Source organism: Agelaius phoeniceus, chromosome 5, assembly GCF_051311805.1.
Source record: "Agelaius phoeniceus isolate bAgePho1 chromosome 5, bAgePho1.hap1, whole genome shotgun sequence".
NCBI lineage: Eukaryota > Metazoa > Chordata > Aves > Passeriformes > Icteridae > Agelaius > Agelaius phoeniceus.
In genome coordinates, this window is record NC_135269.1 from 71,705,524 (window position 1) to 71,727,277 (window position 21,754).

Genomic DNA, 21,754 nt, shown 5'->3' on the forward strand with positions numbered 1-21,754 from the left:
GCTTGTTACAGGTTTCATTATCACTCAAAACTCTCCAGCTGCTGGTTCTAATGTGCAGTGACTGAGTAATGCAGGCAAGGATTGTTAATAAAAGACTGGCAGCTTTTCCCAGTTGGATAAACACAATGCAGAGGTACTTTGTGACAGCTTACATTTGTATGAAGTTAATTTTTTTAAGTGACAGCTTTTTTTTTTCCTTTCTGATTCTGTATCCAGCCAGAGCAGCACACAAATATCAGGTGTTCCTGTTGTGTGTTCCTCCAGCATCTTGATAATTCCAGGAGCACAGGCAGTAGGATCAGGTTTGCTGTCCTATAATTGCACATTACAGGGTGTCTAAAAGAACCCATTTCCAGCATCCTTTGAATTGTGAAGCTTTGGAGAATTTGGGAATGTCTGAAACAGCTAAAATGCCTATTGGAGCTGGAATGCATTATACTTATTTTCCATTTCTTTATGTGCCTTTTTGATAGAGTGAGTTTGTACATTTGCCTGAAATGGAGCTGCTTTTTCACACACTGAATTACTGCCAGCAGTATTCACTTTTATGGGGCACTTCAGTGCACGTACAGCCATTTGTGGGTGGTTTTTGTTTAATATAAAACAAGAGAAGGGTTCAGGGGGGACCTCCTGGCTCTGCACAAGTCCCTGACAAGAGGGGACAGGAGGAGGAAATGGCCTCAAGCTGGGCCAGGGGAGCCTCAGGGGGGATTTTGGGGAGAATTTCTTCATGGAAAGAGCAGTGGTGATGGAGTCCCCATCCCTGGAGGGATTTGAAGCCATGTGCACATGGCACTTGGGGACATGGGGCAGTGGTGGCCTTGGCAGTGCTGGGAATGGTTGGACTCCATGATCTGAGAGCTCTTTTCCAACCGCAATCATTCCATAATTCTGTGATCTGCTACTGAGGGCAAATTCTGAACCAGGAGGAGCTTCCTGAGGACAGTCTGCAGGGAGGGGAGTGAGCAGGGGCAGGGACACTGTCACTTCCCACTGTCACATCAGGGACACTGATGTCACTTCCCTGGGAGCCTGGGCTTGGCTGCTGGCATGAGGAATCCAAGTTCTTGCAGAGGAGAAGCTCTGGAAGTGCTCCACAGCACCAGAAGCCAGAGCAGAGATCAGCAGTGGCCAGGACAGGGGATTCACCCTTGCAGGAAACAGTTTCATGTCCAATCTCCCCAGCACTGGGCTGTGCACTGATTATGCTCTGCATAGTAATTAATAAATTAATTAGCTCAAGATCGTGGAGATCTGTGCTGTAGCTTTAATTCTTCTGATTCCACTGTTGACCCATGAGGTCCCCATAGGGAAAACTTAATATTTGCCATTTGTTTCTATAATTTAAGTGCTGAAATGCTGAAAACCGTGAAGAAATATTGTTGAATAAAGCAATTTAAGGTCATGTCATAGAATTGAACAAAACTCTTTAGGCTGCTTTGGTTTTGTGTCTGGATTTGCCCTTGAGGCAGGTAATAAACACTGAAACTGCAGAAATCTATCCATGGGATAAGAGGGAGGATCTTTGCTATTTCCACCTGAATTTTTTTTATTAGGAAGAATGAAGGTGGGAAGAAGGAAGGATGGAGCTTTTTGATTATTCTTCACTTCACTTTCCCCACCCTTGTGTTGCAGAGTGAGGAATTGGTGTTTTCCTCATGGGCTCATCCTTCTCCCGTGTCTTTTTCCCAGGAAATAAAAAGCTGTCAGTATTTTCTTTCTCCAGAAGCAGGGAATGCTCCAGCACCTCCTTTTCGTTCTTTTCCAGTGTTAAAGACCTAAACTTTAGGTTTTTAATGTCAGGAAATTAATTATATTTTTATATATATCTGCTCTGCTTTGTGATGTGAGTAATAGCAGGAGGACTTTTTGGAGCTGATCACTTTCTCCCTGCACATTTTGCATTTTACAAAAAAAGTGGGTTTGTGTTTTTAAAGGCAGGACTTTACAACACAGCTGAGTGACTGGGGGACAGCAGGGGCAGAACAGGAAGGGCTGTTAAAAAGTGGAAATGCTGTGCAGAAATCATGGAATTCCAGAATGGTTTGGGTTGGAAGGGACCTTAAATCCCATCCCATCCATGGCAGGGACACCTCCCATTGTCCCAGGCTGCTCCAGCCTGGCCTTGGACATTGCAGGGATCAGGGCAGCCCCAGCTGCTCTGGGAATCCCTTCCCAAAATCCCACACCCCAATCTCCCTCTCCAGGGAATTCCCTCCATTCCCAGCTCTCCCAGCCTGGGATTGGATCCATCCCCACCCCGACTCCTCTCTAGGAAGGGATTTTGGGATCCGGGGACTTCACTGGGAATCTCAGGACTCCAGGAAGGGTCTCCCTTCCCTTTTCCATCCCCAACTTCCATAAAAATCCCTCGGGATGGATTCTGAGTGTCCCAAATCCCAGAATCCCAGAGCAGTTTGGGTGGGAAGGGACCTCCAAGCTCATTCCAGGGCCACCTCCCCTATCCCAGGCTGCTCCAATCCTTCCTGGGACATTCCAGGGATCCAGGGGCAGCCCCAGCTGCTGTGGGAAACAAATGAAGGTGGCACAGGAAAAGGAGATAGAGGAGAAATTTATCAAGGCAGGGACAGCCTGGAGAGCAGTGAGGACAAGGAGCCCCAGTTGCTGTGGGAAGAGGGAGTCAAACAAGGGCTTTAAAATATTGAAATGTTTCTGCTCTGTGTGCAAAATATTTACTCATCCCATAATGAGCATCTCATTCCAGAGCTGCTGGGGCTGCCCCTGCATCCCTGCAGTGTCCAAGGCCAGGCTGGAGCAGCCTGGGACAGTGGGAGGTGGCCCTGCCATGGATGAGGTTTAACAACCCAAATTCTGATTCTGTGTCCTCCTCAAGAACCTCCTCTGCATTCCATGTTAATCCTCTGGAAAATCCTTTGGAGTGCCCACATCTCCTTGCAAAACTGGCTGTTTGTAGCCCTGGGCATGGCTGAGATGTAAAAATCTCATTTTTATTCCCTGGCTGCAGCTGCCACCTGTGGCTGTCCTCAGGATGGCACAAGGAGAGCCTTTCAATTGAAAATGCCTTGTAGTGAGCAGAGTTCTTACACTTGCAGTAGCCTGGAATAATGAAATAAATAAAAATAACAATGCAGTTCTCAGCCTGCATTTTATTTACTGCCTGCCTTTCAGCTGGAACAAGGAAAATCAATAAAACCACTTTGATTTGGTTCCTGCATTCCTTAGTGCAGCTCTGGGATTCAGGTGCTGCCGTGGAAGAATTTGATATTTTGGAATTAAGTGGGGATAAGAGAGCTGGGTTTGTTTGGGATCCTGCAGAAATGAAACCTATTTAAATTTACCTGTAGAAATCCAGAGCATCCTGAGTTTTTATAGGTAAATTTAAATCTTGGCTCTGCTTTGAAATTCTCTTTTGAGAAGTGAGAGCTCTCTCATTTCATGTGAGGTTTCTGTTCATCGGTAATGATTGGCAAATCTGATTTCTTAAGGTGAGGAAGAGGCACCTTGTTTTTTGTGAATTTTATTAATTCCCTGTGGACCTGGAATATGTTCTGGTGATTCCAAAAACCACAGAAATCGTGGGCTTTGTGTGTCTGAAAGGTCTGGGGCCACCCAAGGAGGATCTGAGTTGAGTTGGATAGAATACTGATAAGTTCTTTATGCAGAAGGATTTGGGTTTTTATTCTTAGATCACTTTTCACCTCACTTCTCTATTTTTTCCTGTTTTTTCCTTAAATTTAAGAAATTTTTTTAATATTTAAGAATTTTTTTTATTTTTTCTTTCCTTAAGTACTGCTTTGATTATTTTTTAATAAACTTTAGGCTAGTTTTAAACACATTAGAACATGGAATTTCTGTCCCTTAAAAACATTTTAATTTTATTTCCCCTGGACATAGTTTCAATGACTTGCTCTCACTCTTTACTGCTGTAATTTGCTTTATCAGGGCAGTCTCTTGCAGGAAGTTTTAGTACCTAAAGCTGATTTTCATGGCCACATGCTTGACCCCAGCCCTCCTCAGAGCATCACCAGGGGGCTCTTGGCTCTGCTAATAACAACCCCTCATTTCAGCTGGTAAAAGCTTATTTATTAACAAATTTAATCAGAAATCAGGCTGTGGTGGAGGTGGAGCAGAGTTGGAATACAGAGGATGCTTTTCCAGCAGCCATTGGGCTGTCCAGGAATTCTTTTTTAAACTCTGGGATGGAGAAGAGAATTTTATCCCCAATAAAACATTGCAGCAACACCATGAAAAACTTGTTGAAGGGTTATGGGACACTATAAAATAATCCAGATTGAATAAATCTGGAGAAATAAATCTGATTGAACTGCTTTGAAAATGCAGCTTTAAAGCTGGCAGAAAGGTGTAATAAATTCAGTTTTCACTAAAGCATTTGAAACATTTGGGATGAAAATGGAAATGAGAAGTGAAAGGAAAAAGTCTTGGGTAATTCTGTCATGCCAGTGGATAATTCTGCCATTTCAGGGAAGTCATTTGTCCATAGTGGTGGAGAAATTGCAGAATTTGTGTTCAGGTCCAAGTGAGCAGTTGGATAAACCTCTTGTTTTTAGCCCCTCTCTTCCTTGAGCTCCACTTTTGGTTCCAGCACTTTGTTGCTAGAAAGACATTGATGAATTACAGGAGTGGAGGAGGAAGGAGAATGATTGATGGGTGACTGAGGCAAATGCAAAAGAATTAAATTTCTCTAGCTTGAGGAAAGGACAGCAAGTGAGGAACATAATTTTATAAATATTTAAAAGTTGGCAGAGGGAAAACAGTGTTTGGTCATTGCCATTGGAACACTTCAGAGAAATAAAAGCTGTTTGTCCTTTGTGTTAAGGTGTTTCAGCCAGGTCTGTCCAAAATCACCCTTTTACTTTTGTTTGTATATTTTTTTCTCTCCTTTCCCCCTTCAGATCAGTTTGCTTGTCCCAGGATGAGCTGTTTTCCTGCAAACTGAGCCCTTTTTTTGTGTGTGTAGCAAAGAATCTTTCCAAGTGATTTTCCAACCCTCTCAGCTTCAGTCATCTGTGTCAGTCCCCCCCCTTTTTGTGCTTCATTTGCTCACAAATCCTTTCATGCCATGGAGGGGAGTCAGTTCAGCTCTTCCCAAAATATTGCAAAGGAACCATAATCATAATTTACAGCTCTTTCTTTGCTTTTTGCTTGTTGAGCCTTACAAGATTTTGAAAGGTCAACAAAATTGGGAGCAATTTCTTTCCTCACCTGAATATCCACCCAGTGCTGTCCATCAGCTCCTCATTAATCCTCATCCCCTGGGTTCCTTTGCTCCTTTCCCTGTTTTTAGGAATATCAGGAATTTTCAGGAATATCATCACTCATCTCTGGTGCTTTTCCTGTTTTCCATGATTTTACCTGAAGACTCTCTGCTTTAGGATCACCAGGGTGGTTTTTAAGTTCAGGCTCATCTTAATAATTCCTATTCACTGATTTGTTTGGATGCCACCTCACACTGTGCTCTGGCAATTTGGTAGCAGACAATTCCCAAGCCTTGGATTTATTATTTTCAAAGTTTTCCTTGTATCCCATCATTTGGCTGGCCCATCCTCAAAGGCCATCACTTTTCAGCTTCATCCTGATTCACCTTGCAACCAAAATACTGCAACAAATCTACAGATGAAACACAGCCTTGATAAAAACTTGATAGCCTTGATAAAACTTGTGTCAAGGTTGGAATTAAAAGATATTAAATCCAAAAGATATATCCAAAAGATACTGGAATTGAAAACCATTATATCCAAAAGATATTGGAATTAAAAACACAGCCTTGATAAAACTTGTCAAGGTTGGTATTAAAAGATATAAATGCAGTTTAAAGCAAGTTTAATCATGTGCTTGTTAAGTGTTGCCAGCAGTGGAGGCTGTGAGTGCTTCACAGGCTTTTGGGTTTTGGAATTCTGTGATTCCCTGCATTGTCCATCAAAAAAGTGGGAATTTTGCAGCCTTAAATTCAGGAGCTCCTTGCTTATTTTATTGCTAATAGACTTAGGAGTGATTTGGAGGTTCGAGGTGGGTAAAAATAGAGAACACACACAAACCCTGCTGAAGTAAACATTTTCTCACTGCTCTCCAGGTACAACTCAGGTCCAACAGCTTTATTCATTCCCCTCCCATTTCTCAAGTTGTTTTTTCCATGGCTTTTGCTCCATCTGTCAGGCTCCTGTGCCAGGCAGTGGGTGGCACAGGGATGGGGTGGCACCTGGGAGTGTTTCTTGCTGCTGTTCTGCCTCTCACAGTGTTGGATTGAGCCTTTTCTGATTCAGAGATGGGGCAGCTGAGAGGTTTTAAAAACTTTTATTCCCTTTTGATTCTCATGTGAAGGGTGAGACAATGCAGATGTTATAATTCACCCCATCACAATCAGAAGCCAATTATTTCTTAATTCCAATACATTATAAGTGTTTCTTGGTATCATCTTGCTGTAAATGCTTTAAATGTCAATAATCTAAAATTACCCCAGGTGGGTCCCACCCCAATGCATGTTTCATGGTTCTATTTCTCCAAAGTATCCAGTCTTATTTGCAAAGCCACCTTTTGGAACTTGTTTCCAGTTCCATTTCTCTCTCAGCAATGTCTGTCCCATTCCAGGGCATTTCTAACTCAGCATTTCTCATCTCAACGTTTGCATACAGATGTGAGCTCTCTGTCAGGCTTTGAGAACTCTCTACAAATCCACTTCCCACATTTCCCCCTCTCTCTTCAACAGAAAAAACTTCTTTGATGGTTTTGTTTATTGTTTGTTGTGCACAGTGAAGTACATACAGCACTATCCCTAATATTGTCACTATAACAATCAATGTTACTATAATAATAACACTGATTATTAATTAATAACTTTAATTATTAATAACTTATTTAATAAGTTATTTTAGTTGCCCCATCTGTGGGTCAGAAAAGGGCTTAATCCAACATCACAGCACTTTGGTTCACAGGTTTGGGAAGGGACCTAAAGCCCATCCAGTGTCACCCCTGCCATGGACCTTCTGCCATCCCAGGCTGCTCCAAGCTCTGTCCAGCCTGGTTTTGGACACTTCCAGGGACCCAGGGGCTGCTCTGGGAATTCTGTTCCAGAGAAGAGAGGGAATTTGTGGCTCTTGTGTCTCTCTGCCCCCTGCCAGGTCCCCAGAGCTGCAGGGTGAGGACTTTGCTGTTCCACAGCAGTTTGCAGGCTCAGTCCTTATCTCCTGCAAATGAATTTCAGTGACCTGCTTGTTTAGATCTGCCTACACTTATTTCAGCTGGTTTTTAGTCATTTTCTTTTCCTGTACCTTGTGAAAGTGAGTCCCTTGTAAAGGCAGCAGATCAATTCTCCTTTTAAATGTCAGCATTGTTGTATTCACCAGCGAGGCAGCTGCAACCTTCTGGGTTGTTGCTTATTTATTTACTCTTTTATTCTGAGGGCTCAGCTTTTTCCCTTTTCTCAGATTGTGTTTATGTACAACTTTTTTTTTTATCTCAAATTATGACCCACCACATTGTTTCCTCTAAACCTTTCTCAGTTCTGTGTTCATGTTTTTATATCCATTGTCCAAATTCAGAACAGACTGGTTTCCCAGCCAGAAAGGATTTGGTTTTCTAGTAAAACAATTAATAATTGAGGGAGGAATTCTTCCCTGTGAGGGTGGTGAGGCCCTGGCACAGCTTGCCCAGGGAAGCTGTGGATTCCTGATCCCTGGAAGTGTCCAAGGCCAGGTTAGATGAGGCTTGGAGCAACCTGGGACAGCAGAAAGTGTCCCTGCCCATGGGGACTGGGTGAACTTTAATGTCCCTTCCAACCCAAAGCATTCCATAATTCCATGATTTTACAATTCTATCATTATTTTGGTTATTTTCCCCACCCTGAAAAAAAAAATTGAGACTTTTCTCTTTATCTCTGCTGACTTCCAGGCCTGTGGGGGTTCAGCAGAACCCTTGAGGGAATAAAGAGATTCCACTGTAAGCAGATTGGGAAACTTTGGCTGAAGTCAGGAAAGGAAGAATTTTGACAAATACCTTGTTAACACTTAGGTTCTCATTTGTTGTAAAATGCTGAATTAAACCCTTCCAAATTTCCTCTTACACTAAGCAAGTGTTTAGCTGTGTTTTCTTTTTAAGGCAATTAAGTCCTGCTCTAAACTGCCTGTGACCTTTAAACAAGCTGCCTAATGGTGCTGGTGCCATGGTTATTTTCTATCAACTTGCAATTTTTAGCTTCTACAAAGCACAGCTCTTTTTTCAGCCTTATTTCATCTCTGTTTCCTAAAGGGTCTTTGCTCATTGTAGGTACTAATAAGTAGAGAGAGATAAGGAGATTTGAACATAAGGAATTACTATCAGATCATCTAAGCCAAATTCTCTGCTAATCCAGGCCAATATTTTAATTAGTGTTTGACTAAATTACCCTTATTGTGTGTTCATGAGCAGCTTTCAATGGGAGAGAGAGCTGAATTCAGGAATTAAAGGAGGTGCTGCTGGGCACTGCCCATTCTTTTGGTACAATTTACTCATTGTAAAGCAGTTTTTTTCCACAAGAATAACAACTTGTTTATTGTTGAGTCCTTTTCCAGCTGCTCTGTGTGGCTGTGGCTTCTCTCTGCACCCCTGCCAAAAGATTCATGTGGGGGAGCTCTTTTACCTGTCCTTATCTTTTGTGTCCAGCCAGTCTAACACAATGCTGGGATCCCCCTGCAGAAAAACAAACAAAAAAATAACTTTATTTCTATTTAACTGAGCTGTGTGTGTAGAAAGAAGAGCCAGGAGTGACCATCAGCTGCTTTTTCTGGAGCCTGGAACTACTTCTAGTCCTTCTGGACATCTCATTTCCAGGTTTTCTTGGGCTGCTTTTCCCTTATCAGTGTTAACTGGAGTCTTGCAGGATAACTCTTCCTCTCTCTATCCAATCCCACATCTTTTAGGGCTTTTGGACTCAGCCAGCAGCTGCTGGGAGTGTTAAAAATTGGGGAAAGCTGATTGGCATCTCTTGCATAATCCAAATTTTGGTGTGTTAGGAGCTGAGTGGGGCCATAAAGTCAGAAAAGTTCCTTCTAGAGTTCCACTGTCGATCTGGCTTTAGTGTATATTTAATTTTGTGCATTTTTTTATTGATGGCTTTGCTTCCTTTTGGTCACTTATGCAGTTCTGGGCTGGTTTATCCAGCATACAAAGGTTTTCATCTCAAATTTTTTATTGTGGAATATAATCTTGGGTGCTGCTTTATTGCCAGGACCTAAATCATCTTTCTGTGAGCCAAACTGCAGAAAGGAAAAATATTTAGTTTGGGTTTTAGCATAATATTTCTATTGTCATCTAAACCAACCTTCCTTTGACTTCCATGAACATGAGTAAATGGTTGAATGTTCAATTTTATTTTTTTTAAGATGTCCTTTAGAGCTGTATTTTGACCTTAATATTTTTCATGAGCAATGAACTCTTTAGGAACTGACAAGACAAAACCAGAGCTGAGTGGGAAGTTTAAATTCCCATTCTTTGTGTGTCAGAGAAAACTCTTCCTGGATGTCTTGGGGTTTTTTTAATGTCACTTTTCACTTCTTTTCTGATTGCTTTTTCATCTCTCATTTTCTCAGTATGACAAATGTTTAAAATGTGATAAATTGCTCCTGCTCCTTGCTCTGGTGGGATTTTTGGTCCACTCTCAGGGCAGTTGTAGCTTCCCTGAAACAACTGGGGGGGATTCAGGTGCCTTTGGGATGGGGAAATTTGGGGATAAAAGCTCCACCTGCCAAAGGAAGAAGAGGAATGAACATTTCCACTTCTGCCTGAGTTTCCCCCGTGCTGAGCTCCTCCACTTGGGTGAGCTCTGCCACCTCCTCTGGAGAGAAGGAAATTGGGTTTTCCATCATTTGTGGGGTGGTTTTATCGTGTGTGATGGCCAAACTTCCCCAACTGTTTCCAGATGGATACTGGGAAGGCAGAGGATGGATACTGAGGAGATTAAAAAATTAATTTTAAAAGCCTGGCTGTCCCATGGATATCCCAATTTTGTCCTGGGCTTGGAAGCCACAAAGGAATACTCTGGTGATGGATGTTCCTTTAGTAGAGTGCCTCTGGAATGGGGAAATTTGGGGAATAATACCAAAGGAAGAGGAGAGGAATGAACATTTCCACTTCTGCCTGAGTTTCCCATGTGTTGTCTGCTGAGCTCCTCCACTTGGGTGAGCTCTGCCACCTCCTCTGGGGAGAAGGAAATTGGGTTTTCCATCATTTTTGGGGTGGTTTTATGGTGTGTGATGGCCAAACTTCCCCACCTATTGTCAGATGGATACTGGGAAGGCAGAGGATAGACAGTGAGGAGATTAAAAAATTAATTTTAAAAGCCTGGCTGTCCCATGGATATCCCAATTTTGTCCTGGGCTTGGAGACCAGCAAAGGAATACTCTGGTGATGGATGTTCTTTTAGTAGAGTGCCTTTGGGATGGGGAAATTTGGGGAATAATACCAAAGGAAGAGCAGAGAAATGAACATTTCCACTTCTGCCTGAGTTTCCCACATGGTGTCTGCTGAGCTCCTCCACTTGGGTGAGCTCTGCCACCTCCTCTGGGGAGAAGGAAATTGGGTTTTCCATCATTTGTGGGGTGGTTTTATCGTGTGTGATGGCCAAACTTCCCTAACTATTATCAGATGGATACTGGGAAGGCAGAGGATGGACGGTGAGGAGATTAAAAAATTAATTTTAAAAGCCTGGCAGTCCCATGGATATCCCAATTTTGTCCTGGGCTTGGAGACCAGCAAAGGAATTCTCTGGTGATGGATGTTCTTTTAGTAGAGTGCCTTTGGGATGGGGAAATTTGGGGAATAATTCCAAAGGAAGAGCAGAGGAATGAACATTTCCACTTCTGCCTGAGTTTCCCACGTGCTGAGCTCCTCCACTTGGGTGAGCTCTGCCACCTCCTCTGGAGAGAAGGAAATTGGGTTTTTCCTTCATTTTTGGGGTAGTTTTATGGTGTGTGATGGCCAAACTTTCCCAACTGTTTCCAGATGGATACTGGGAAGGCAGAGGATGGACAGTATAGTGTGGCAAGTGAGGAGACTTAAAAATTAATATAAAAAGCCTGGCTGTCCTATGGATATTCCAAGTTTTTCTGGGCTTGGAGGCCAGCAAAGGAATACTCTGGTGATGGATGTTCTTTCAGCAGAGTTAATATTTACTGGTACTGAGGGAGCAGCCCTTGGCTGGGCTGGCTGCTCACTGCATCTTGGCTTTTAATTTTTAATGTTTGGCTGACAGGTTTGTTCTGAACCCAGATCCTGAAGTCCAAGCAAATGTCTTATTTCACTGACAGCATCCTCAGTTAGCAGGGAATGGGTTTTTAAATTTTATTTTAAACCTCTGCATGCCAAACATGCTCTTTCCAGTTTCTTACAACATCAGCACTGAGAGTTTGGAAGCTGCAGAGGGATGCCATCATTTATTTATTAGTAACTGGAAATCTCTGTTAAATAGAAAACCAACTGGGAGGGATGCACAGTGAGAGTGTTGCTTTTAGGCACTGATTTGTCATTCCTGGTGGGGTTTGTCTGTGTTTGGGTTTTGCCCACATTTATTTTTAGGATAGAAAAGAAAATTAGGGAATTTCGGCGCCCATGGGATGTCAGCTGGTCATTATTTCAGATATTCAAATGGTGTAGCCACAGGACATAGCCCTTGTGCAGACTAAAGGATGAGGCCTCTTAAGCTTTTTTAGTCATGAGTTTAAACAAATTAAATTTAAGCCATTTTCTCCCCATTTGCAGAATTTGGAAGAATGGGTATTTTTGGTGTTTCTGTAATGGAAAGAATAGCAACCATCAAACAGCATTGTCACTATCTTCTTCTAACACTTTTCTACTTAATAATCCTCTTATTTGGGGATAAACTGTGCTTTGATTTTTATTTAAGAACTGTGTTTTCACTAACTTGTTTTATACGTATGCTTAATATTTGAAGGCTGCGCATTAAATCTGAATTATTTGGATGTCTGACCCTCCTATATAATTTATTTGGGAGTAGAAATAAAGAAATATTACTTCAAGATTTTCTGCTTTAGAAGGGTTTTAAGTCTAGAATAATCCTGGGGTTCACACATTCCCTAATCCAAGAGGAAAATTATTGTATTTGCAGGGTTCTCAGACAAAGGGAGGAATGATGAATCTGACTCCATGTTCTTGAAGGCTAATTTATTATTTTATGATACTATATTATATTAAAGAATACTAAACTAAACTATACTAAGGAATACAGAAAGGATACTTACAGAAAGCTAAAAAGATAATAATGAAAACTCGTGATTCTTTCCAGAGTCCTGACACAGCTTGGCCCTGATTGGCCAAAGAGGGAAAACAATTCACATGACACCAATGAAACAATCACCTGTTGGATAAACAATCTCCAACCACATTCCAAAGCAGCAAAACACAGGAGAAGCAAATGAGATTAAATTGTTTTCCTTTTTCTCTGAGGCTTCTCAGCTTCTCAGAAGACTCTTGGGCAAAGGGATTTTTCAGAAAATATGATTGTCACAGAAAATTGCAAAACTGAATGAATTGATGGCGAGAGTGTAAAAACTGTCCCCTGTTTTCCCCCCAGGTGTCAGCAGTGGATTCCCTGGAGGGTCCCCTCCTGCAGGTGGAGGGGCTGAGCGACCTGAGGCTGGAGCTGCACAGCAAGAAGATGAATCTGCACCTGGTGCTGATCGACGAGCTGCACCGGCACCTCTACATCCGCTCCACCAACCGCGTGGGGCAGCGCGGCAGGGACAGAGCCCGCCTCGGGTGGGACAGCTGCCCCTCCCTGACACCCCTGCACCCCACACTGCATCTCTGCCATGCTGTCTTGGTTTGGAAAGCCAGGTGTCTGCTAAGGAAGGCAGGAGCCTCCCCTGAAATGGAGAATGCAAAGCCCTCCCTCCGAATTGTTAAAGGGGCTCTCAGGCAAAGATACGGGAGCAGGAATAACAGTTCTTTACTAGGAAAATTAAAATATAAATATAATAGTACAAAAAACCACTGACAGAGGCAGAAATTACCTGACACCTTGTGGGTCAGGGTATTGGTGGCAATCTGTCTTGGTTTGAACAGACAGGTGTCTGCTAAGGAAGGCAGGAGCCTCCCCAGAAATGTAGAATGCAAACCCCCTCCCTCTGCATTGTTATGAATTTGAAATGAAGGGGCTCTCAGGCAAAGATATGGGAGCAGGAATAACAATTCTTTATTAGGAAAAAAAAACTAAAAGAAAATATAAAAACACAAATGTAATAGTACAAAACAACACTGCCAGAGTGAGAGCAGGAGCTGACACCCTGTGTGTCAGGGTGGTGGCACAGTCCCATCCCATGGTGGCTGCAGCCCTCCTCTATCAAATTTAGAGGGAACTCCCATCAAGGGGAGAGAATGATGAGGAGGACTCCATGGATATCAGAAGGCTAATTAATTACTTTATTATTTTATCTTATATTACATTACATCTAAACTGAATCTGCCAAGCACTCAACTCTGCACACACTGCACAGAATCTCATGACTGTCCTGACAGTCCTGACACACACACACACATCTGATAGGCCAAGGAAACAAAACACCATCACTTTGGGTAAACCATCTCCATATTGCATTCTGCTTTGGCACAACACAGGCACAGCAAATGATAAGAATTGTTTTTCCTTTCTCTGAGGTTCAGAGAATGTGAAACCCAGAAATATTCTTGGGAAGAATTGTGCCTTGCTTTTCTCTGTGAGGAGAAATGTGGCTCAGCCCTCCTGCAGTGCCAGCTGTGGCTCTGCTGGAGCAGGGATCCTGCACAAGGGGGGAGTTTTCCTCTGCAGCTCCAGGGCTGCTGGAGATGGGCCTGGGCTCCCTCTGGCCATGCAGGGCAGCAGAAGCTGCTCCTCTGGCAATGCACTGGGCAAAGGCTGCTGGGCTGTGCCAGGCTCAGATTGGATCCAGGTAGGAATGCTTGGCTCCTCCCCTGGGCAATGCAGCATCTCCCCATGGGATGCTGGGATTGGATCAGCCCTGCAGGGACACTCAGTGGCCATGGACAGCAGAGATCTCCTGCAGGGAGGATTGGCTGTGGGAGAGAGAAAGAAAAAACTGCCCCATGAACAGAGAGAACTGCCCCAGCTCTGACAGATGGGGATAGAACACACACCCCCATTTCCAAATCAAGACACATGCAGATCCCTCAGCAGTTTTGCTTTGGAGAGCAGAAAATTCAGATTTGTTGATGCACCTCCGAGCCTGTTCACGTTCTTTTCACTTTTTTCTGTTCCTCTCTTGGGGTTTTGCTGCTTCCCACATCTCCTTTGTGCATTCTCTCCCTTCCCTGGTCTTATCCCTCTCCTGCAAATGTCATGCTCATGAGGCTCAGGTCAGGGAAAAGCTGCTCATTTTGTAGGAAATATCCAAGTTTTTAAAGCCTCCCCCCCAACCATAAGGTGACGAGATGGAGGCCACAGTACTCCAGTGTCTGAGCTGAAATCTGTTGGTTTTGATGTGTTCCAAGGTGTTTTAAAGGGGTTCAAGCTTCTTACCTGGTTGGTGCTTGTGGTCAGTGGAAATTTATACAGTATAGGCCATTTTCCCCTGAATTTCCTAATTCTGAGTTGTTTCAGGGAAGGAAAAAAGTGGCTCGAAAAGAGAGAGACACTGGGTTGGGAGATAATTTTTGCACAGTAGGAGTGGTGGGGAGCAAAAGGGGAGCCAGCACTTAATAGAGATGCAGAGAAAAGATAAATCAGCATTTTATTGTGAGAATGAATAAAAATCTGCTTGCCAAAAATGCAAGGCAAGGTAGCCAGTTGCATTAAATGAATTTATGAAAGAAAGAATTGGTTGAAATGGAAATTTCTAGGAAGGAGGGTTGCTAGCAAGTCATCAGTCTCTTCCTTACTCATCTTAATTAAAAACAGCCACAGACTGGTGGGCTGCTAATTAACTGCACTTCTGTGGGGCTGCTACAGGCACCTTTCTCTTACTCTGGATTCTCTTTTTTTTCACTTCCCCTGATGCACATTGTGGATATTTGATAACAGCAGCTCTTGCAACAAGGGTGGCTGCTTGCTTTGGGTGGTTCTTATGCAGGATTCCAATCCTAACCCTTGCTTTTTCACATTTCCATGAGCATTTGGACCTCTAAGCAAACATCCTGAGCTCCATTGTAGGAGCCTTCCACATTTCTTTCTCCTAAAAATGATTTCTTGCTTGTGTCCCCCTGCCACGTCCAGCAGCTGGGGCAGTGGGACACAGTTGGTCAAGTGATACAGTGTGAATTTTTAAAATGTTTTAATTTTTGAGTAAGGAGGTTCATTTGGGAAATGATGTACATGGGTGGGCTCAAAACATGAGTGTGAAGGGCAGGAAAAAAGGGTGGAGGTTTCTGGAGGGAATAAAGAAGTTTGGAGGATTAGAAGTTAACAGAAGGCCTGGAAATGGGAACATCTGTTAGGCTTAATCTGTTTCTTAGGCTTACCATGTTAGGAGTAAGTGGATATTTGTTGGGAACAAATATTGTAAATAATAATAATCTCTTTGCTTTAATTCTTCCCCCTCCTGCAGGTCCCTTGTGAAAGACTCCTCTCCTGTGCCTCTGATGGATGTCACCAATTTATCCACACCTCGGAAATTCCTCGAGACTTCCCAGTTCAGTACTCCTGGAGGCTCCAGCAGTGAGTATTTAAGCCATGTATATTCATTTGTAGATCTCCAGCTGATTTTGCTGGAGCAGGAGGAGACAAATCATCCCCTCATGGCTCAGGGGAGACAAAAACCTTTGAGGTGATTTTGCAGTGTCACAAAACGGGTGGGTGCTGTGTCCATTGCCAGAACCTGGCTTTTTTTCCTCATGAAACATCATCTTTTCCCTCTCCAGCTTCTTAAATGCACTCAGTTTCCTGTGCCTGTTCTCCCCTTGATCGTGTTCTTGATCTCTTGAGCAGCAGAGATTTGCAGTGAGTTCATTCTGTGTGGTTTCCTCAGCATTATTTACTGCAGGCAGCCAGGTTTGTGTAGATATTACTGAAGTTTCTTTATTGTGTGGGAGCCAAAAGGTCAAATCTGTTCCTTGTGGGAGCTTTGTAACTTTGACTAAAGGTCTGGCTGTACACAGGAATAATCTGGGGCTGATCTTTTATTCCTGTTACTGAAACAAACAGCAAGGAAAACTCTTTTCACTGGGGGCTTTTGTCTGAGCTTTTGGAAGGGCTGCAGAGAGGGGAAATTAATCTTTGTATTGTTTCAGGAGATTCATAAGTGGGGTTGTCCTTGATGAATAATACAGAAGTGACCTCCAGTCTCTTCCCCCTTTCAAACCTGCCTATTTCAGTATTCCTCAAATGCAGAGAATATTTCCTTCTCTTTTCAGCCTTATTAATTCTTTTGTCCTTTTGTTTCTAGTTTTGTCACACTTGCCTCCCAGATTGTTCTGTCTGATTATTCTTATCTTCTACTCCTGGAGGGCTTTTGTTCTTCAGCTCTGCTCCTGCCAGGCTGGTTCTTGGAGCCTGGGGCTGTTTTTCTGTGTCCTGGAGGTTTGTGAGGAGTCACAAACTTCCAGAGCTGGAAACTGCAGCCTGCTCACTCAAAATCTGGAAGAGAAAATGAAAATTGAAAATATGAAAACTCTGAGGGAAAAACTCAAGAATTCCTGTTCTGCTCCGTGATCAGTGGGAAGTTTAGTTCAGTTTTCTTGCAAAAGATCACAGGATTTTGAGGAACTGTTCACAAAAACCTGAATGCCAGCCTCACTGGAAATAGAATAGTTTGGGTTGGAAGGGATCTAAAAGACCATCTAGTTCCAGCCCCTCTAAATGTTAAAATACTCATTTTTCAGTGCTATTTATAGTGTCTGCTACTTTCTCCCCCTAAAATATTGCTCTTCTGTAGAGTAATAAATCCCAAAAGGTCTGAAGTTCTGGGGCTGATGGGGATCTCCCACCTCACAGCTGGGGAGCAGAGCAGGAGATGCCCCTCCTGATCTTGGTTTTTTTTAGCAGATCTCTTCTTGCACTTCTCACCTAGTGCACCAGAAAATCTCTTCCTTGGCTCCTCCTTGTGCTCTGCATCACTCACTGAAGTGCTGGGCGAGTGTCCCTCAGCCTGGCAAAGATGTGGATTTTAACAGAAAACATTTGATCTGCATAAAATATGCATATGCTTCTGCTTCAAGTGCACAATGTACTTATGTAGATTTTTTTTTCCCTGTAATTTTATTTAAAGGTAGCCTTTTCCAGGACTGCACAACTAGCAGAGAATTTCAAACTTATGCCTATGCATAACAAAAGCTGTTTCTGCCTGTAGTCACTTAAGTTCTTTGGCTTTTTATTGATGAAACAAAGTGTCTGTGCATATTAATGGGTGTCATTCTAAAGCTCTGACTCATTCATCCCATCCCAGCCAAGATGCCAAAATTTGGAGTCCTTCCTGCTCTCCCTTCCCAGAGGAGATGTTACCTTGTGCTGTAGAATCTTTATAAGGAAATTAAAGCTGTTCCTGCTGCACGTAAAACAAACAAATCCTTTGGAAATGCTCACCTGAGGATTGGAGATGTGGCAGCTCACCAGTAACACTTTCCCTTCATGCCAGTTCAGAGAAATGAATTTATATTTCTCTGCTTGAACTTTCTGTACTCTGAAGGGTATTTAGAAAGGTTCTTGCTTTGCCAGGCTCTTCCTGGAACTCTAAAAGGTGCTCACAAACCCAAGAGTGCCTTTTCCTGGGAAATCTGGGACAAGAATTCTTAGAAATCCAGCAGAAGATAAGCTGGCAGGGACAATAAATAATGCTGTGGGTGGGATATGTAGATCTTATGTTGAATTGCTAATTTATTTGCTGATTAAATGTTATTTATTTATTTATATTTATTTATAATGGTTTTTGGAGCAAAAAGATTTTATATGGGCAGGCAATGTGGTGGTTCTAAGGCCAGGTCTAAAAACTGCTCCTGGTTCTTTTTCTTCAAGAACCAGAGACTTCTCCACATGTGGAGACCTCCAAAGCTGCTCCTGCAGAATCCCTGCAGGAGCCAGAGTTTGGAATATCCAGTTTTCAAGGTGAATCTAAAAAATGCCTTTGTGCCAGTTCATTGTCACAGGTGCCTCTACTCCAAACGTGCTCAATAAATCTTCAGAAGATTTCTTCTCTTCTTATGGCCTGGGTAAATTGCCTTTATCATTTTTTTTCTTAGAATCGAATGATCTGGGGATGTGTTTGAGGAAGGAAAGGGAAAATCAAGGAGATTTTTAGATCCATGTGGTGAAAGCCAGGAAAGTAACACATAATTGCTCGTTCTGTGTAATTTCAAGAGTTGTTCCTCTGTGTGGTCCCAACATCAAATAACTGGCTACAGTCCACTTATTTTTTTATTTGGAGATTTAATTTTGATGCTTGTATAGATTAGGAGGATTTTAAAGTGAGTTTTCTGCTGGGTTTGGTAGTGATGCAGAGCAGAAAATTCCCAAAATCTTCCAAGGACCCATTTCTGCAGGAACTGCCCATTTGTAGCTCCATGAACATGTCAGAACAAGGATTCAGCACCAGGAATTAGCAGGTGATGTTCCTTCAAATCTGCAATTATGCCTTTGGGCCACCAGGAACTCATGTGCTTTTCTCTGGAAGGATTGAAGGTACAAAGGATAGCACCAGAAGGACATAAATCATGGAAAATAGTACATTACATTTTACAAGACTCCCATAAAAGCTCGTGGATAATGAAACCTTCATAATGAGGAGCAGCAAATTTTGGCTGTTCACTGGAATGAAAAACAAGACCCAAGAGCCTTTTTTTCAGCTGCTTTGCTTAAATGAGTTCCCAAAGTTGGCTTTTTAGGGATCAGAACGGAGCTGTTAAAGAGCTCCTTGCAGCAGGGTGGTTCCTTGGGAAATGGCAGCATTGAGCAAATGAATCCCAGGTGGAACAGAGGTTTTGCTAGGGCATCATCAGAGCAGGGATCAGGAAACTCCCCCCTCTGTAACTCTGGACATGGTTCAGCTTTTAGGGTTTAAGCCACAGCTCAGCTTTTGCCTGCTTGAACACAGAGTTGAGCATTTTCAGATGAGAAATGGTTTGGTGATGAAAAATTTGTGAGAGTGGCTGCAATTTTATTAGAGAATGTGGCAAAATCATCATTCCTTCAAGCTGCTGTCTTAAAAGGCTTTTGATGAGATGCATTTAAATGTTCTGCTTCACGAGAGGTTTGCAGGCTTTGTTAGGACAAGAGGATCAGCCCAGTCAGAGTGGGTTCAGGAAAGGCAAGGATTCTTCTCCTGGGAAGCTGAGGAGCCTCAGAGAAAAAGGAAAACATGAATTATCTCATTTGCTTCTCCTGTGTTTTGCTCATCTGGAATGTGTTTGGAGATTGTTTAGCCACAGGTGATTGGTCCTGCTTGGCCAGCCTGATCTTCTGTGCACAAAGTGACCCCTTGGAGGATGAGGGAAGGGCTGGGGATGTGGCAGGTCTACCCAGACTTTGGTCAAGCCTTTGTTTCCCAGAACATTCTCCTGGAAAAGCTGTTTAACCTTCATCAGTGACCTGGGTGAAGGGATCCAGGGCACTCCCAGCAGTGACACTGGGTTGGGTGGGAGTTGATCTGCTGGAGTGTTTTGGTTTGAAAAGGCAGGTGTCTGCTGAGGGAGGCAGGAGCCTTCCCAGAAACAGAAAATGTAAAATGCAAACCCCCTCCCTCTGAATTATTGTAATTTTTGAAATTAGGGGCTCTCGGGCAAAGATATGGGAGTAGGAATAGCAGTTCTTTAATAGGAAAATTAAAATACAAATGCAATGGTACAAAAAAGAAAACAAACCCACTGTCAGAGTGAGAGCAGGAGCTGCCCCCTGTGTGTCAGGGGGTGGCCCAGCCCCATCCCATGGGGGCTCAGCCCTCCTGCAGTGCCAGCTGTGGCTCTGCTGGAGCAGGGATCCTGCACAAGGGGGGAGTTTTCCTCTGCAGCTCCAGGGCTGCTGGAGATGGGCCTGGGCTCCCTCTGGCCATGCAGGGCAGCAGAAGCTGCTCCTCTGGCAATGCACTGGGCAAAGGCTGCTGTGCTGTGCCCAGGCTCAGATTGGATCCAGGTAGGAATGCTTGGCTCCTCCCCTGGGCAATGCAGCATCTCCCCATGGGATGCTGGGATTGGATCAGCCCTGCAGGGACACTCAGTGGCCATGGACAGCAGAGATCTCCTGCAGGGAGGGTTGGCTGTGGGAGAGATAAAGAAAAAACTGCCCCATGAACAGAGAGAACTGCCCCAGCTCTGACAGATAATAATAGAATAAACACCCCCAGCCACATCTTACAACCCAGGCCATGGAGGCTTGGAAAACTCTGCAGAGCCCTTGGGTGGATCCCATCTGCCCCAGGCACCTGTGAGTGTCCAGATGGTATGGGCTGCCCATTTCCCTTGGATTTTGGGCCTTCATTCTGCTCCCCACCCCTGCCTTCCCCTGGCTGCCCTGAGAACAGGGTTTTGCTGTGGAAGACTGGACAGAGAAAGCATTTGGTGCCTCAGCCTCTTCCTTTTGTCAGTATTTCCACCGCATCCAGCAAAGGATGGAGATTCTCCTTGGCCCACCTTTGCTTGCTGATGTATTTGTAGAAATATTTTTATTGTCCTTTGCAGCAATAACCAGGTTAAATTCAAGCTGGGCTTTGGCCCTTCTCATTTTCTCCTTTCATAACCTCACAACATCTTTCTATTCCTCCTGAGCTACCTTCTGCTTCTTCCAAAGGCCAGGAACTCTCCTTTTTCCCTGAATTCCAGTCCAAGCTCTCTGTCCAGCCAGGCTGGTCTTTTTCCTGCCGTGGCTCACTGGGACTGGCTCCTCCTGTGCCTTTAGGATTTCCTTCTTGGAGGATGTCCAGCCTTCCTGGACTCCTCTGCCCTTTAGGAGAGGCTCCCAAGGGAGTCTCAGCCAGGCTCCTGGGCAGGACCAATCTGCCTTCTGACACTCCAAGGTGGCAGATCTGCTCTCCCCCCACTTCCTTCCAAGAATCAAAGCTAGGAATAACTTCTCCATCCCAAAGAATAATAAAGTTATTCATATTCCCAGTTCAGGGGTAAATACAGACACAGTTCTCCCTTCTGAGAGCTGATCTCCAGGGACAGCTTTCCTCACCCATGGACTCCTCTGCCCACAAGGAACAGCATGTGGGGCTGCAGTTTTCCAGGTGAACTCTCTAATAAATGCCTGGGTGCTTTGATGCCTTCCTGGAAGAAGTGTGGCATTCACATTCTCTGAAAAATCCCTTCACCCAGGATTTTTCTCCTGGGAAGCTGAGAAGGCTCAGAGAAAAGGAAAACAATTCTTATCTCATTTGCTTCTCCTGTGTTGTGCTCACATGTGGAATGTGTTTGGATATTGTTTACCCACAGGATTCTGGTGTGAGTTGTTTTGACTCTTTGGCCAATCACAACCAGGCTGTGTCAGGACTCTGGAGAGAGTCACAAGTTTTCATTATTATCTTTTTAGCCTTCTGTAAGTATTCTTTCTGTATTCTTTAGTATAGTATTCTTAATATAATATAGTATCATAAAATAATAAATGAGCCTTCTGAGAACATGGAGTCAGATTCATCATTCCTGCCTTCATCAGGACATTTTCCAGCAAATACAATAAGGAAGGGGACAGGAGGATCTTGTTCCTGGGCCAAAGCTTTGTGATCAAACATCCCCTTAATGACATTAAATGGCAGGAGAGGATGTTTGAAGTGTGAAAGACATGAGAAAAGGACAGCACAGTTACCCAGGGTTGGGATCTTGTCAGATCTCACAGATGGATGGGCCCCCAAAG

General features: G+C 43.6%; 1 protein-coding gene across 1 annotated transcript in view; it reads left to right on the forward strand.

The window, feature by feature from the left end:
- The window catches only part of EXOC4 (exocyst complex component 4), a 365,227-nt gene that overhangs the window by 32,434 nt on the left and 311,039 nt on the right, over window positions 1–21,754 (forward strand). The window contains exons 4-5 of the mRNA XM_054632077.2: window positions 12,563–12,747; window positions 15,528–15,637. Coding sequence (XP_054488052.1) covers window positions 12,563–12,747; window positions 15,528–15,637 — 295 coding nt within the window. The remainder of the gene's footprint in view (window positions 1–12,562; window positions 12,748–15,527; window positions 15,638–21,754) is intronic.